This window comes from Phoca vitulina, unplaced genomic scaffold (genome assembly GCF_004348235.1).
Source record: "Phoca vitulina isolate PV1807 unplaced genomic scaffold, GSC_HSeal_1.0 scaffold50, whole genome shotgun sequence".
Classification (NCBI taxonomy): domain Eukaryota; kingdom Metazoa; phylum Chordata; class Mammalia; order Carnivora; family Phocidae; genus Phoca; species Phoca vitulina.
This window is the reverse complement of record NW_022589753.1, coordinates 5,652,291-5,670,165: the sequence shown is the minus strand read 5'-3', so window position 1 is coordinate 5,670,165 and position 17,875 is coordinate 5,652,291. Positions and strand designations below refer to the sequence as shown.

Here is a 17,875-nt window from a genome sequence, read left to right as displayed (position 1 = left end):
ACACCGGGACAGCAGATGCCCTCTATCCTTTAAATGCCTTGCAATCCCATTCAATCCCGTCGGGGCTGGTGAAGAAGAGGGGCACGTGCTCCCGCACCCGAGGAGAGAAGCGAGAGGCTCCCTTTCCGCACAGACATCCAGAATGCATGTGTCTGACTTCAGGAAGCAGACAGGGGGCGGGAGCGGGGAGACCAGGCCTCCTCATCTACGAGCAGCGGCTGGAGGCAAGGAGGCCTGAGGGGGGGCAAATGAGGCCGCCAGATTGTCTTCTTGGATTAGAGAGGTCGGGTTTTTCGACACCGCCCTCCTGAGCCTCTGAGTGATTTCTTCTCTGGACAAGGGAGAGGAGGAGGACCCTAGAAACTAGGACAAGAGGCTGGAGTCCTTGTCTTGGGAACAAATGACCAGGTGTTTGCACGTCTGCAAGGACAAAAGCGTCTCAAGCCCGAAGCAGTGTCTTCGTCTGCCCGCAGCTGTGGGACGGAAGGTGGCAGTGGAAAAACCATGGGTATGGATCCAGGGAGCAGCTGGAAGCCCTCCTGAGAACCCCAGAACTTGTCTTCACAGCCTCCTCCCTGACCTTTAGAACACGGTCTCGTCACTGTCCACCTTCTGACAAGAACGTGGGCAATGTGATGGCAAAATCCTTCAGGCCCTACCCCAGTGCCTACAACAATCTCGGGCTCATCAAATGTTTGTTGAGTGAAGAAATGTGTTTCCAGTGCAGGTGGAGGGGCTCTCGACTATAGGAAGCTGGTTCTAACACCCAGGTGCTGGGGCAGGGAGAGGCCAGCATTGCTCCCCGGCTTGGGACGCAGGACCTGGGGCCATCCTGTCTGCAGGTACAGTGCCCAGGCCCATGGTACTTTTAGGGGCCCATGAAAATGTTTTCATTTTTAATCCAGCCAGGATTATATTCATCTTTATACCAACATTGGTCATAAAACATCATTTTTACTATTTTTTTTTTTTTAAATGGAGGGAGGAGCCCACAAAAGTCAAATGCAGCCCTGGCCACTTCTGTTGGTCCTGCGGGAAGCACACTGGCCTCTGGGTTCTTTCTCAAACCCTCTCCTTCCCAGGCAGGAAGCAGGACGCTGTAGGGTCCCGAGCTGTCTGTCGGCAGGGCCCAGCCATGTACCTGGCAGGCGCTCATGGAGTACACACTCCCCAAGCCTGGTCCCTGCGGACCACATTCCTCGGAAGGCGTTTCAGCGAACAGCGAAGTTAGGGGGCTGGAGTCAGAACCAGCGGCGAAGCCCAGGTCTACCCAGGGAACTGGGCGACTTCAGGCAGGTGGCTCCCCCTTCTCGGCCTCGGTTTCCTCGTCTGCTAACGTGTCGATGCTAACAGCCGCGCTCCCTGGGCAGGTCCCCGAAAGCACGAAGCTCGTCAAAGGCAACCATGATGATCCCATCGAGCATGCAGGGAGCATGGATGGGGTGCCAGGCCCAGGGCTCAGCATTTCACAGGAATTCACTCTTCTGCCCGACCATTATTGCGCCCGTGGAACAGAAGAAGGGACAAGGCATCGGGAGGCTGGACCCGCTGCCCAACACGACATGAGGCTGCCCGGAAGCAGGGACTGGGCTGCTGGCTCCGGGCGGGACCCGTGTGGGTCTGTCCCTATTCTGCACGGGAGCCCCGAGCCAGCAGCCTGGCTACGGGGACAGCCCCCTTGTCAGCTGGCTAGCCCTCCACCCGGCGGGAGCCAGAACGCGTCAGCACCCCTCCATTCGTGCCTCCTCTCCTCTCCCACCCGCCCCTGGAGCGCAGAACACCGCCTGTGTGGCTTGGGGGCAGCTGCCTCTCCTCTTGCCTTCTGTACAAAGGGAAAGACAAGTAGACGCCAGCCCTCCTTCCCACAGCGTCCTGTCCTCGGATGAGACAATGCTCCCCAGTTGGCTCCCGATGAGCCACAGGTGCCCGGAGCGTTTATGGGCTTCTCCCCCGCACAGGCACGCTCTGTGCTGCTCCCCAGGGGCACTAACAGGAAGGCGCAGCTGGAGGGAGAGGGAGGTCTTCCTCCTGGGTGGTCTCAGGAGGGATTTGGAGACCCGTTGAGCAGGAGGCTCCCCTCGCACCAGACCTAAAGCTTCTCAAAGAAGATCTATGACGTCTGTGCCTCACTAGGATGGAAGCAAGCTCACCAGTACAACTACCATCAACATGCCCATTGTAGGGGTGTGAAAACTGAGGCCTCTTGAGAGGGGACAGGCTCCATATTCCAGCAGCCACCTAGTGGCTGCAAGATGCTGCTAGGGTCTGGACAAGGATCAGACGCTGTACCTGACTCGGTGCCCCTTCTCCTTTCCTCCCAGAGCGGGCACTGGGGGCTGGGCAGGGGTCACCGCCCTGGAACTCGGCTTGCCCAGGTGCTGTAGGCAGCAGCGGGGCTCACTGAGTTTAGGTGAATGCCAGCAGGAGCCCCCGGGGCAGGGGCCCGGCTGCTTCTACAAGAAACACAGCTGTGGTGTACCAGCAAACGGAGCCCCAAGTCCACGGACTCCCCAACAGGCTCTGCTGGTCTTTCACGGGTGCGGGCATTTAACATGATGGGGTGCTCAGCCTGAGCATCATCTTATTAGCACGTACCCCAAAACATGGGGCATGACTTTGCCAGCATGTCAGCACTGGGCCAGGCCCCAAGTTACTCAGGGAGCTCGTAAGAAAAGGCAGCTTCCTGGGCCCAATCCTCAGGGACTCAGCATCAGCGGGTCTGGGGTAGGACCTGGGAATCAGGAAGTTCAACATGCCCCCCAGGGGATTCTGAGGGACACCGGGGTCGGAGGGAAAGCAACCGCACAGCCAGGAGCCCCTGGTTTCAGAAACGCTGGGCTCACTTGCTTCTTATCTCATTCCCACAAAGATCCCGAAATTCACACCCCCCAGTTAGCCATCGTACCCTTTATCCTTCTCTGATGGTCTGAGTGGGTGGTCCTTCCCTGACCCAGGCCACCAGGCCAAACTTGCTTCCTGGGCATGCACAGTGCCTGGACAGAGCAGCCAAATCCCCGGGTGGTGGCATCCATGCCCAGCTCTGGGTGCCCCGTCTGGGAGGGGGCGGGAGGGGAGGAGACAGGCCCTGAGTCACGCGTACAGCTTCTGATCCTTGCCCGGACCCTGGGCTGCATCTTACGAGCACTAGGCTATCCTCCCCATAGATGAAGAGGGGTCCCCAGGTGGCTGCCAGAACATGCAGCCGCACACCCGTCAGGGGCCTTCTGTCCCGTGAGGATCTTACTGGCAGCATCTGCCTTGTGGCTCATGGCGGGAATTACAAGAGATCATGGCATAAAGCACTGACTCTGGGCTCAGTGGCTGCCCCAAGTTGAACAATTAAACTCTTCACTTGCATGAGCTCATCTGATCCTTCACCACCACCCTGGAAGGTGGAAACTATTATTAACCCCACTTTCCAGATGAGGGACATTAAGTGACTCACTCTGGATCATGTGGGTAGAAACAGTAGAGGTGAGGTTTGAACCTGGTGAGTCTGGCCTCCTGGGCCCAAGCTTTAACCATCAGGCTGTGCCATCTCAATGAGTGCCAAGCCTTACCTGCATTCTGGGGGGAAGCAGAAGCTGGAGGAAAGAAGGGCACAAAGCCCCAGACTTTGGGGGAGAAAGGTGATGGCAAGCCTGACACTAGGGGAACTGGGTTGGGTGTCACTTAGAGAAAAACCAAACTTGGGCCACCCCAAGCCAGCAGGGCAGACAGGGCAGAGAAGCACAGGACCCATCAAGGTCAAGCTGGAAGATCTAGACAATATCCACAAGTCCAGGGAAATGGTCACTCTGAAGAGAGGAGTCAAATCTACCATAGCGCCATTTTTACTTCATCTCCAGTATGTTCCTCAGGAGCTTGTAAGTGAAAAAGAAGAGTTGAATGACTCTATTGTCAAGTAAGTTTAGAATTCCTCTATGCTCTATTCCCCATCAGGAAATTCACAACGGACATTTGCAAAATAAAGGTTCTGAGAAGTCCTGCAGAGAAACCTGCTTAGTTTATCCAACCTGGCCTTTCTCACACTTAACTGATCATGAATGCTTCCCTTCCCCCGGGACACCCATCGACACTTCATGGGACACAGTTTGAGAAGTTCTGGCATACAAGAGGGATTGCACACTTTGTCTATAAATAATCATCTGAAAATAATAAATCTTTTCAACTTTGTGGACCACAGAGTCTCTGTCACGACTACTTAACCCTGCTGTGATAACACAAAAGCAGGCCTAGACAATACGTAAATGAGTGAGTGTGGCTGTGTACTAATAAAACTTTATTGACACCAAAACGTGAATTTCATATTATTTTACATGTCATGAGACGGTCTTCTTCTTTTGATGTTCCTCCCCCATTTAAAAATGTGAAAACTATTTTCAGCTCACAGGCCACAGAAAAACAGGATGCAGGCTGAATTTGCCCCTTTCAGGAATTTATCCCAGAGCTACACTCAAGTGGACAACGACGTGTGCACTGAGGTTTTCCACTGCAGCCGTGTTTGTAAGAGCAAAGGACCAGAAAACACCTAACATGTCCTTCCCAGGGGGGCGTGGATAAGTCAGGAGCAGTAATAACAACACCAACACCATTAATAACAGAAGCAACAGCCCTGGTTCAGGGCGTGTTTCCTGGGCATCGGGTCTAGACTCAGCCTCTGTTTCTCAACGCACGGCCCGGGACCAGCCGCCTCCATGGCAGCCTCCCCTCCACTCCAGACCTGTTGAATCAGAATCTGCATTTTAATGAGATGCCTGGGCGCTTCCTATGCACACTAGGGCACTGTTTTAAAACTCCTTCTGTGTTAATGCCCCCTACGGCCCTGTGTGTTGGAGACGAGGAGGCTCTGGAAGGTTAGGGAATTTGTCCAAAGTCACATGGCGAATGAGTGGCAGGCTACATTCACTCCGCACGTATGCGAAAACACAACAGCCCCCGAGCAAAGAGGGCAGCTCATCCACGGCTGCAAAGGGCCAACCTTCAAGGTAAGTTGTCAGGTGAAAAAAAAAAAAAGCAAGGCAGACAACACCATATACACTATGTCACTACTTGCGGGAGGAATAAAATAAAAGCAAAGCAGAATCTACGTGCAGTTGTTTAAACACCCAGAGGGCATTTCTGAAAAGACAGCCAGGAATGTGGAAACAGCAGGTGCCCCCGGGATGGAAGTGAGCAGCTGAGGCGGCGGCCCCGGCGAGAGGTGCACCCTTGCACGCATCTGTAACTTGCCTTTTAAGCCACTGGTAAGTATTACCTATTCTAAAATCAGTGTGTTTCTAGTTTGGGTTTTTTTTTCCTGAAAGCTGGTGTAAGGAAGAAGCCACCCACTCCAAAGCGATCCCCCACTTAATAAGAAACACGCTTTGGGGGCAGGCATGTGCGCAAGCAGTCCCACCCTGGTTCCCACTCGCCTTCTGGCCACCCTCGTCAGAGCAGGCGGATGCCCGGCAGAGAGAGTGGGAGGCACAGGGGGACGCAGGTCAACAGTGGACTTTCCAAGTATTTGGGACTCAGAACCACATTTGGGGTCACTTGGGAGGGGCTTCGTGCCTTCCTTGCACCCGTGCCGTGGTCCTTAACCAGGGGCAGTTTTGCTCTGCAGGGAACATTTGGTAACATCTGGAGACATTTTTGGGAGATGCTACTGGCCCTAGTGGGTAGAGGCCAGGGCTGCTGTTAGATATCCTGCCACGCACGGGACACATGTCCTATGTCTCCAGGTTGGGGTGCCTGGGTCAGCACGTCTCAGGTGGCCATGTGTTCCGCCATCACCCGGGGCCCCGGTTAAAGTGCTGGTTCTAACGCAGCAGGCCTGCATTTCCAAGAGGATGCCAACGCCGCTGGTGAGGGCCTCACTCTGCGCAATCAGGCCTCACCCAACCCGGCTATGGCCAACTGTGTACTCTTCTCTTGCAAAGGGGGTAGGTGCTACTTTTGCTTGGGATCGAAAGGCTGGACAGTGAGTACTGGCTGGTGGGGGCTGGGGGGCCCTGTCTTGATGGAAACAAGCATGAGCTTGCTGAGCTCCTACGTGAATCCCAGAGCACAGGCTGTGTCGGAACCAGTGCGGTGGTGGCCGGAGACCTACCGTCCAAGGTCTCCACGCAGAGCTGCAGGCCCAGGTTGTGCCGCGGGTTGACCACCCAGTGGTTGCTGGTGGCAGTGATGTCGAATACCAGCCAGCCCTCCTCCGAGGCCCAGAGGGTGCGGCTGTCCAGCAGGAACAGGTCTGACTCCCTGCAAGAGAGGAGGGGAGACACAGGCCCCAGGTGAGCAGGTCATGGCTCCATCACCCCATCACCAGCCAGCCGCTGTTGGAGAGAAGGACCATGTGGAGTAGGGGAGGTAGGAGGAGGGCCACCAGGCCCCCAAATGTGGGTGCATCAGAGCAAGATCCAGGCCTGGAGACCTCTTAGTAGCTGTGATGGAAAAAGGGAGTGTGTTAGTGGCATAAAGAGATCCACACAGGGGACAAGGAGCTGCTCTGAAGCAAACTCACCCTTCACACTTGTTAGCAGGGCACACCAATGGGATAGGGGGACAGGAAGGTAGGAATTTACAGCTTCTGTGTTGCTGGGAGTCTCAGGGAACAGAAGCCCACATTTGTTAGATTACTCACCATGTGCCAGGCACCACCCCAAATATTCTACACACATCATCTCATTCAACTCTCACGACCCTACAGTGTAGGGATATTATCATCTCCACTGGCTATGGTAAGACCATGACTTGCCCCAGGTCATTTAGCCAGGAAGTTACTGAGTTGGGGTGTGAGCTCAGGTAACTGAGCACCAGCGCAGATGCTCTTCATTTCCATGCCATGCAACTTCTTCATAAGTCCACCAAGTATTAGGAGGTGAACTCCTAGACTGACATTATTAATAGAGATAAGCCTTTAATCCTCTCTTCCTCACATTTTGCAGTAGCAAAATGGGTAAAACGACAACTGATGTTGTAGTGGATGGACAATGGATGGGTAGGTGGATGGATGGAAGGGTGGATAGATGGGTGGATAGATGCATGCATGCATGGATGGATGGGTGGATGGGTGGGTGGATGGATGGGTGGGTGGATGGGTGGGTGGATGGCTGAATGGTTGGATGGATGGATGGATGGATGGATGGATAGATGGATGGATGGATGGTTAGGTGGATGGGTGGGTAGACAAATGGATGGATGGGTGGGTGGGCATATGGATGGATGGATGGATGGATGGATGGATGGATGGGTGGGTGGATGGGTGGATGGAAGGATGGATGGGTGAATGGGTAGCTGGATGGGTGGATGGATCGGAGAGTAGATAGGTTGGTGAATTTTTACCTCTGGTAAAAGATAGCAGAATTCTAGTATAAAAGGTCTCATAACATCTTGGGCAGTTTTACTTATAAACATTCAAAGTTTCAATATTTTGAGTCCTTCAATAATCAGTTAAAATATTTGAGCCCCCCACATTGTGCCAGACACTGGGGTACAATGGTGAACAACACCTAACCAGCCCCTGCCCTGGGGCACTGACAATCTCCATCCCATCATACCTGAAGTGATCTAATTTTCCTGGGAATTAAGGTGAATTTTCTCTGACTATTTATGGAGCACTTACCGTGTGTCAGGCTCTGGGTTGAAATGCCTGACCAGCGTTATGTCAGCACTGAGTCCTTACAACAACTCTGTGAGGTGGATAATATTACCTGGGCCATTGTGCAGACCCCAAAACTGAGGCTCAGAAAGGCACAGTTGTTTGCCTGGGGTTATTAGGGGTCCCTGTGTGCTAAGACAGAGCCAAGGCAGGACCGAAATCCAATGAGATGGCCTGTAAGCCCAAGCTTGCAACCACACATGAACACAGTTCTTCTGGATACTATCTTTGCTCAGGTGTGACTATCATCATTTCAGAGCCTTTGGCAAATCAAACTCATTGTAATATAAGCCATTAAGACATCGGCTGGAGCCGAGGAGCAGATGCCCCCTTAGATGAGGCACATATCTCTTGTTGGCCCCCATCCCCGATTCTCCTATCACCAGTCATCCCCATTCATCTCTGTGGCCTGGAGACTCCACGTTTGTGAGGTTGCCGAATTGTAATTCTGCTGCATGCCATAACACACTGACGTTTACCAGTCACCTTCATGTGTACAAGACTTGTGAGAAGGCACGCAGAAAATAAATCAGTAATTTTAGCCAGTGTCTCAAATTTCCTTGAATGCAGAACCCACTGGAGATGTATGGGGAGAGTCACGGGTCCTCAGAGAGGCGTACACAGGGCTGGAGAACCAGCCTCAGATAGAGCAGGAGCCAAGGCCGGTGTGAGGATGCAGGGCTGTCTCATCAAGCACAGCTATCGAAGGCAGGAACTTGGGTTCCATTTCTCTCTAGGCATCGCTCCATCCCAAAGCCTGAGAGCAGAGAACCTAGCTGGCTTAGTCAAGGGGGTGCCCAGCCCTTGGCCATGGGAGGGCAGGGATGCGACAGCATCACCAGGACCGCAAGATCGAAAGAGGGGTTATCCGCATCCACGTCCCTGAAAATCTCACTTTAGGTGATATTCAACAATGGCCAGAACCTGATTGAGAAAATGCCGAATTATATTACGCAATGTGTGCGAATGAACCATGACTGGGGATCTCCTAGCCAACAAAACGTAGCTGCAGCACAAGACAGTGCGTTGTCTCCTCGCCAGCCCCTCTGAGCTCACGCCCCTCTCCAGCACAGAGAGATGACAGAAGATGATAGAAGCAACGATGGCTTTTTAGAGCCACAGAGGATACCGAAGACCCTAACTTGGACCATCCTGTCCCAACGGAATAATAACGAGACGGTCTTTCACGACCACCTCTCTTCTACTTCTTCCCTGGGCCCCTGGACAGGCAGTTCCAGAACCGGCTTGGGGGATGTCTGCACAGATTTTCAACTTACAAACAAGAGTTTCCTGTTGTCCCCGTCTCCAGTTTGCCCTGATGACTACCCTGGCTATGGAGCGCCGCAGTCAGCAGTCCACAACAAACAGCAGAGAAGAAACGCCACTCCAAATCCAAACAGCTTCCCCGGCTCAGACAGGCTCCCCGGGCCCTCGTAGGAAGCGTCCACACCACAGCACAGAAGTCGCCAACCTGGGTGGTGACTTTGCTGGAAAATGTTATTTGCAGGAAAATGTGACCAGATATCTGGATAAGCCCTTATGGGCAGTAAAACAACGAACAGTAACTTGGGGCCCTCGAACAGTGGTCTTGCCAAATGATACCAAACGTTCTTATTACCGGCTCGCCTTGACTTATCCCGTGAATCAGCGGGAACACACCAACTCCCCTCCCCGCGGCCTCGGTCTGGGTCTGTTCTGGGCCTGCTTGGAAGGAGCAGAGCCGCATTCGAAGGCACCGGGGCAGGAGAGCCTTGGAGAGGCGGGAAGAGCGGGATACTAAAACGGGCTTTGCTTCTGCCCTGAAGGTCTGGGCATGAGGTTGGCCCACATGAAGAGGACAATGTAGAAATGACTCTGCAACCAAGTCCATGGGGACAGGTGGGAGAGTGGGCTCTTCTAGCTGCCCCCTTGAGCATCTCATTAGAGCACAATGGTTCTTACACAGGGGAGGACATCTGTGACATGTTATTTACCTTGAACACGCTGGCTTCCCTGACCCAGCCCGGGCGTGAGCAGAGGCGGGAAAGGCTCAGGGTGACGGTCCCCCAAGGAGCCCGACAGCACTCCCCCACCCTCAGCCCTGCTGGAACTCCAAGTGCTTCCCTTGCGTCAATTCTCCAGGGTCCCCAACGGTAAGACCGTTGTTCCCATTTTACAGATGAGGATAGGGGGCTCCAGGGAAGTGAAGCCAACTGTCTACGCTCAGTGACCTTGTAAGGGACAGAACCGGGCGCAGCATCGGAAGTCTGACCCCAGAACTTGAGCACGTGAGCCCTGTCACTTCCTTAACTCACCTCTCACCAAAGGACAAGAGACACAGGAGGTGGTTGGATCCTACGTGATGCCTATTACTGTCACAATGGTGTGTGGAGCAGAGAAAATACTAGATAGGTATGAGATCCGGGGGGGTGGGGAAGAGAGGAGAGTAGGTCGAGCCAGCTGATTCCTGGGCCTCAGTTTCCTCCTCTGTAAAATGGGGATAATGCCACCTTCTTCAGCAAGTGCGGAGACCCAAGGGAAGACCAGCTAGGCAGCAAACTCTCCAGTTCCCTGGGGCATCTCTAGAGTTACACGAGGCACACAGGTACGGGCGCACATTCCCTGCTAGATCTGTTGGGGCCCCCATGTTATGTGACCTCCCCAAAACCCAACAGTCAATAGTTAATAGACTACCTATCCATTCGAAGAATGTTCACTTTGACTCCAAAGTTCATCCGACAAGTATACTAGGATGTTCAGAGTCGTAGACTTTCTGCAAATAGGGCCACCCGCAATTCCTCCCACCTCGGTACCCACAGGCAGCTCTGCCATAAATCAGTGGAGTCTGTTCCCCACCTCTGAAGTCCGGGCTGACCTTGCACCTTGCTGTGACCAGTAGGACCCAGTGGAAGTGAGGCCCAGCTCTGTCCGAGGCTTAGCAGTTCCGTTTTGGCTCTCTGGGAAGCTAGCCATGGATCAAGAAATCGGATTGCTGTGCTATAGAGAGAGAGAGACTGCACGGCAGGGGGCAGAGACTATGGGGCAAGAGGGTCTAGCAAAGAGAGAGACAGAAACCAAGCCAGCCCCCAGCTGAGCCGCTCATCAGTGACCACGGCAGACACTGTAGAAAGTACAAGAACCACCCAGCTGAGCCCTGCCCAAATTCCTGAGCAACAAAATGACTGTCGATTTACACTGTGTTGTGGGTAGTTTGTCCATCACAGAGACAGAACCCAAACCATAGTTGTACTGTTTATTGCAGAAAAACTGAAAACCATCTACTAAGAGACACCGGTAAGACATGGTGGTGTGCACAAACTTCCATATAAATCAACACTTCTTGATGAGGGGAGATAGGGTATCAAGCGAAAAGGTGTTATAAAACAGAATGTGTAGTGTGTACATTTCTGGAGAAATACAAAATGCTAAAAAATGGTGAAAAAAAGAAACAGAAAATTTCAGCCACACAACATGCATTAAGAATTGAAATAGAAATGAAAAGCCTTTCTCACCTCCCCCCATTCCTAAATGGCTTTGTACTGCGTTTTTACTAAAATCACCAAATTATCAACAGACAATTCCTGTCTATACAAATTAGTCAAGAAAATGGGAGAGGACAAGGTGGGAAAAGCTAGTCCACCATGGTCTCCAACAACGGACAAGGCCAATGTGAATAGACCTCTCTATAAAGATATACGAATGGCCAGTGAGCCAATGAAAGGAAGGCCAGCATCATCAGCCACCAGGGACTCAGAACCACAGTAAGATAGCACTTAGCACCCACCAGGATGGCTAAAACCAAAACAGACAGTAACAAGTGTTGATGAGGATTCACAGTAACTGGGCCGCTCATACACTTCTCATGGGAATGGGAAATGGTGCAGCTGCTTTGGACAACAGTCTGGCAGTTTCCCAAAAGGAGAAACACAGAGCTACCATTTGAGGTAATTTTACTATCCAACAGAAAAATGAAAAATAGATCCATGCAAAATCTTATACACAGATGTTCATAGCAGCATTATTCATAATAGCCCCGGAAAGCAGAAACAACTCAAATATCCATCCATTGATAAATGGATAAACAAAGTATGGTAAACCCACACAACGGGAAATTATTTGGCAGTAAGAAAGAATGAAGAACTGACACCTGCTACTCCGTGGATGAACTCTGACATCATTATGCCGAGTAAAAGAAAGCAGACCACATACGGTGTGATTCCATTGATATGAAATGTCCAGAGAAGCAAATTTACAGAGACAGAAAGCTTAGTGGTTGCCATGGCTGGGAGGGGGCGCACGGGGGGAGGGTGGGTGCTAATGGGCACGGAGTTTCCTTCTGGGCTAATGAAAATGTGGAATAGTGGTGATGGTCACATAGCTCGGAATAGACTAAAACCACTGAACTGTACCCTTTACGAGGGTTACTTGTACAGTATGTGAATTATGTCTCAATAAAGCTCTATTTTTTTAAATGGATAAAGCCCACTGAAGCCTAAAATACAGAACATAGAGCCATTATGCTAATAAGATGTGTTCCCCCCTCTGCACGTGTTCATCAATAGCGTCCCAATGCAGCGGCACCTTCTATTTCTGAAAGAAGCAAGATCGACGTGGGACAGCCTATTCCCACGTTCCACCCGATCTGCATTACGACCCCGGGGGAGGGGGCTGGCCCGGCTCTCAGCCCCCTTCCGTGGGTGTGGACGACGTGCCCGCTCATCCAGGCTCACAGAGGGGCCACCGAGCTGGGACGCAAACGTGGCCTCGCCTCACCTTCTCCTGCTTCTCCCGATGGAAGCAGCAGTAGCAAGACCCCGAAGGTCAACTGCTCCCTCCTGAAACCCAGGTTGCCCTGAAGGCCTGCTCTCTGTGAGGCGTGAACCGCCGGTGACCCCAGCGTCGTGGCACGGAGGGGTGTTAATATTTAACCACCAGCCTGGGAACAGGGTGGTGCTGGGGCCGGCGGCCTCCTGCTCCTGGGGACAACCCTGGGAACCAGCTGAAATCTAACCCACAGAGAGAAGCCGGAGGACCGCATGCCACCACGAGAGCTGCTTTCCAGCGCCTCACAGCCCCCCTTCCCTGGAAAGTTCCACCGCGCTGGAAAAGTGGGTATTTTTAAATCTCCAACGTGGGAAGGTGGAAAGTGCTTTTTTTTTTTTTAGCCCTCTGGCTCCTTAGAAACGATTCCGAGACTGTGATCCCAAGGGCCTTCACCACGACCCACTCCCAGAGCGGGATGATCCCATGCGGGATGTGGGGTGCCACCCCCGGACCAGGGCCTCCGGGAGATCAGCGCGCCACACAAACGCAGCCCCAGACAGGACAGCCCTGGAACCGGCAGACTGGCCAGCTTGGAAGTCTGAGGGTTTCTCCGGGCCAGTGCAGGAGCTACAGGAAACAGAGAGCCCAGCTGCGCCCCCCCCAGTGCCCACTGCCTCATCACTGGAGAGAGCCTCCATCCCACAGCCATGTGGGGACGACGCCTCCTCCCACCTTCTGCCAGCAGGTCCCAGCGATCTGGGGTCTTAAGGGCTGAACGGGGCCTTGGAAATCTATTCCCGCGGCTTTAATTTTCAGCTCGGGAGGCCAGACCTTGTGCACGGGCCACTGCTGGCCACATGGGGAGAGCCAATTCTGGGCCTCTGTCTCGGGTGGTATGATGGAAAACACTCTTGCCATCCTGGCCTGAGACCCAGCTCAACAGTCGTCCCCCGCCCCCGGGGTCCCTCAGACACAGCCCATCGCCTTCAGGGAGCTGGGGTTTGGAAGGGCCACATCTGGAGGCACCAGGGTCTCTGCAGGAGGCCTGGCTGGCAGCTGGGGGTCCCAGCACCAGAACACTAAGGCCTGGGCCACGAAGCTCGAGTGTGGGATATTCTCTCACCTCATCCTCCCTCCTCCAATGGGGTACATGTGGTCACGACCCCCACTTTATAGACGAGACAGTGGAGGTGCAGATGAGTTAAGAAAGTGTCCTCAGCCAGTGAACGGCAGGCCCCAGACAGGAAGCCACACGGAGCCAGCCTTCCCATTGGGACCCCCAGCCAGGAGTCCTCCCAGGGGTTAGAGGGCGTGGAGAGAATCCAGGAGAATGTGGCTAGCTCCGTGCCAAGTGACCCCCATCAAAGAAAGAGAAATGAATTTCAGATTATGTGGTGGGCAGAATAACACGTGTGCGTGCGTTTCACGCACGCACGTGCACACACACACACACACACACACCGGAAGTCCACATCCTAATCCCCAGAACCTGTGACTTGTCGAGGCAAGAGGGCCCTGCAGATGCGATTTAGGTGGCGCCCTGTCATCACCAGGGTCCCTATAAGGCAAAGAGGGCGACAGAGACAGAGGTGTGAGGATAGAAGCAGAGTCACAGGGAAGTGACTGCTAGCCGGAGGGCATGAGCCAAGGAATGGGGGTGGCATCTGGAAGCTGGAAAAGACAAGGCAACGACGGATTCTCCCCTGGAGCATCCAGAAGGGGCTCAGCCCTGACACACCTTCAGATTAACTCAGATCCATCTAGAACTTCCGACCTCCACAGACATAACAGCAAATGGGTGCTGTGTCAAGCTACGAAATTTGTGATTTGTCACAACAGCCATAGGAACGAATGGAGTTCCATTCCTGAAACCAACCCTGAACACCCCTAGGTCCCAGGCGCTCTGTGAGCAGCCAGAGATGGAGCTCTGACTCCAGATGAGCTGAACGCATCACACAGTGAAGGCTATTAGACCCCGATCCGGGGGCATGAGGTGAGGAAGGAGTCCTCCGGGGCAGCAGAGCAAGGAAAAGCACTAAGTGTCTCCTGAGGCAGGTCAGAGGGATGGGCAGAGTTAATGAAGCCAGGAGGGCAGGAAGGGCATTCCAGCAGAGTGTGCAAACCAAATGAGAGAGGCGAGGGGAGCCTGCAGCCATGGGAAGGTTCTGGGCCGAAGAGAACGGGGAAGCTGGGAAGAGTCTCCAGCAGGGGTAACCTGCAGACTCTCCTCCCTCTCCTCTGCTCTGACCCTCACCTCCACCCTCTGGCTCTCTGGAACACTGCAGGGCTGGGCGCTTTAAAACTCTGCACACTGTGAATTGCTGCGGGGCCTGGAGAACATGCCCCAGAAGACAGAGAGCAAGAGTGAGTGCGGTGGGGAAGCCCCAGCTTTCCCGGGCTGACGTGATGTCACGGAGGGGGAGCAGGCATGCTGCTGCTCAGCTCAGGATGAGTCAGGCTGGGAAGCCAGCAGCCCCCGTGCACCTGGAGTCCGACCAGCACGCAAACACCAGGCCCGCAGGGGAGCCGGGAACGAGATCAAAGGGCCCACGGAGGAAGTCGGGTGTGGTGCTGCGGGGAGTGCCCCTCCAGAGCCCCAGGCTGGGGAGGACCCAGCCCAGGTCCCCAGCACCCCACCTGGGGCTCCAGGAATGCCATGCCCTCTACCAAGTCACCCGAACAGGCCCTGGCATCCCTGGAACAGGAAGATGAAGTCGGGGAGGTCCAAGGCTTTTTTTAAACACACTTTCTTTAAGACTACGCATATCCAGGAAGGCTAAAATTAAGTCATTTGGGAGGAAGGTGGAAAAACACACAAAGAAGCATGATACCCTCCACCCACGGCCAGAGCATGAGTCGCCAGCCCACGGTTTCCCCACCCCAGGACCATCTGTCTGTCTGCCTCTCTCTCTCTCTCCCTCCTCCCTTCCCACCCCTGCCCTTCACCTGGGCATTCACAGGATGGTCAACAACACTCCTGTCCACAGTCCAAGGAGGCCCCTGTTGTTAAAAGTCAGGAAGCAAATCAGCAGCCATTAAGGTCAGGGCCTCAGTTTCCCCATCTGCAAGAGGAAGGGTTTGGAGTTTACCAAGTTCTCAAGAACTGCCTCCATTAATCGAATACCCAAGAGAGGAAAATGAGAGGGTCAAAAATTAAAAGGCTCTGTATTCAAATAAGGGTAGAATGCACCACATCACTGCTCCTTGAGAAATTTCATAATGTGCGTTAGCTCTTTAAAAGCTCTGAGAAGTCCTGCTGCAAAGAAATGTCTACTCTGGCTTTGGCATGTGATAAAGAGGCTCTCAAACATGTGTGTACACATGGGCCATGGGGGCAGGAGGTGGACAAGGAGGAGCACAGCTAAAAATAGAAGGTTCTCCCTTATCGGGGATACAGCAACCAGCAGAAGAAAACAATCAGGAGGTCTGAGTGGAGCCCAGGATCCTCCTTGTGAAGAAGCCTCCAGGTTGGTCCTTGGGTCACACTTTGGGTGGGCAGGGACGTGGGCATTATAACACAAGGCTTTGGGTCTTAGGAAAGTTAAATCCTAGTGGAGTGACCCTGGGCAAGCCAACTTCTGTCCTTCAGGTTCTTTTATTTATAAAGTGGGTTAACTATGAGGATTGTTCTCAAAATGGATTAAATGGGATGATACAGTCATGAGGCCAAGCCAGTGTCCAAGGCTCGTGGCTCCAGGTTGGAGCAGACCTCAAAGTCAATGTGAACCTCTGCCCCCCTCCAGATTTAAGCTACTCCAGCCCCAAAGCAAGGAGCTCACAACGAAGTTCTGACCCTCACTCAAGATGCAACGATCTTAGAGCAGACCTGGCTCATGACACCAGGAGCGCTTGCTCATTCACGATACCTGAGAGGCAGCTGCTATGGTCCCTATCCACAGGTGGGAGGCTGGGGCTCAGGGAAGCCAGCAATGCTTCTGGTGGTGAAGGACCCCAGGGGGTCCCACTCCCACCCTCCCTGACCTGCCCTCCCCTGTCCCCAGGAACCTGCGAGGCCTTTCAGAGCCTCCTATCTGAGTAGATAAGTGCCCTGCCTTCAACCCTTTATTAGCTCTTAGAATAAAAAGCCCAAACTCCCTAACGTGTTCCCCCTGCCTCCCCGACACCCCCTGTCACCCCACATTCCTCCTGCCGGCCCCCCTTCAGGCTCTCGTCTGTGCGGGGCCGCAGCCGACCACAGCTGCCACCTGCTACATTGTTCCCGGTCGTTTCATCTCCATCACACCTGTTCCTCCTTGAGCGCCCCAGGGAAGCTTCCACCAACACCCTGAGGCACGTTGTCCTTAGACACGCTCAGAGCCTCTCCTTTCCAGCGCTCAGGCTGGTGTTTAAATTTGTTTGCAGAGTCCTTTGGGTTTTCCTCTTTCCCAACCAGATTCTGAGCTCCTCGGGCCACAAGAGCGAGGCCTGCTTTGCCGGCCGCTGGGGTAGCCCCAGCCCCTAGCACACAGCGTGGAACACAGTAGGTCTCGAATACCTGCTGAGCGAACGTGCTGGTGCCTTCAGAGCCCTGCCACCAGCCCAGGGGGTCTCTGGATCACGTTCTGTCGTCTGTGTTAGTTAAGGAGGAAAAGCGAATGTTTTTGTTTTTCAAATGACTAGTGTTTCCAGCAGTGGATTCACCCCCAGTTCCCGGGGCCTCGGCCCACTGCTCCCTCCTACCCCAGTGCCCCCTGGGGGTGCCTGGCCCCACCACCGGTCAGTCCCAGGCCCCGCACAGCCCACCCTCCCGGGCTGCCTGTGTCCTCGGGGGGCTGCCGGCTGGCCCGAGCAGACCCCCGCGGGAAGCTGCCGGGGGCGCGGGCTTCCTCCTCCATTCCTGTGCCCTCAGCAGCACCAGCTCCTTTATCGGTATGTGTCCGGGGGAACCAGGAGGACACGGACGGCCAGGAAGCCGCAGCTGGGAAGAAAGCCAACGGCAAATTTACTTTTGGACCCGACTCTTGTTCCCCTTTGCTTCCAGTTTCCAGGGTTTGGGCTCCCGAGTTTCCGGAAACTGGAGGCCCTGTCACTCGGTTCAACCCGAGGCACAAAGCACATCGACACCAAATGACAAGAGGTAAGCCGCGCTGGTGACATCAGTCACCGGAAGGCCTCGGGGGGGGGGGGCCCAGAGAAACTGGGCCTGCTGGGGAGCGCCGTGGGGCTTCGGAGGTGGCTCTGGAAACCCACTGCTGGGCGGCTGCGTGCATCTGGCTTCGTGGAGGCGGGCGGGCGAGGTGCCACGGACGGCAGACTCATCTTCTGAGCCTTTCCCTGGTTGCCCCGTTTCCTCCAGCGCCAGACCAAAATAGAATGAGGTCAATGCTGCCTCTTCCACGCACACTCAAGGAATAAACAAACCAACACAAACACAGCTTTCATGCTGGGTCATCTTCCCTACCTTTCTTTCTTTCTTTCTTTCTTTCTTTCCTTTTCTTTTCTTTTCTTTTCTTTCTTTCTTTCTTTCTTTCTTTCTTTCTTTCTTTCTTTCTT

General features: G+C 53.9%; 1 protein-coding gene across 1 annotated transcript in view; it reads right to left on the bottom strand.

Annotated features, from left to right (window-relative positions):
* BMP7 (bone morphogenetic protein 7) overlaps nucleotides 1–17,875 on the bottom strand; it is an 89,879-nt gene that overhangs the window by 24,173 nt on the left and 47,831 nt on the right. The window contains exon 3 of the mRNA XM_032387603.1: nucleotides 6,092–6,240. Within this exon, the coding sequence (XP_032243494.1) occupies nucleotides 6,092–6,240 (149 nt within the window). The remainder of the gene's footprint in view (nucleotides 1–6,091; nucleotides 6,241–17,875) is intronic.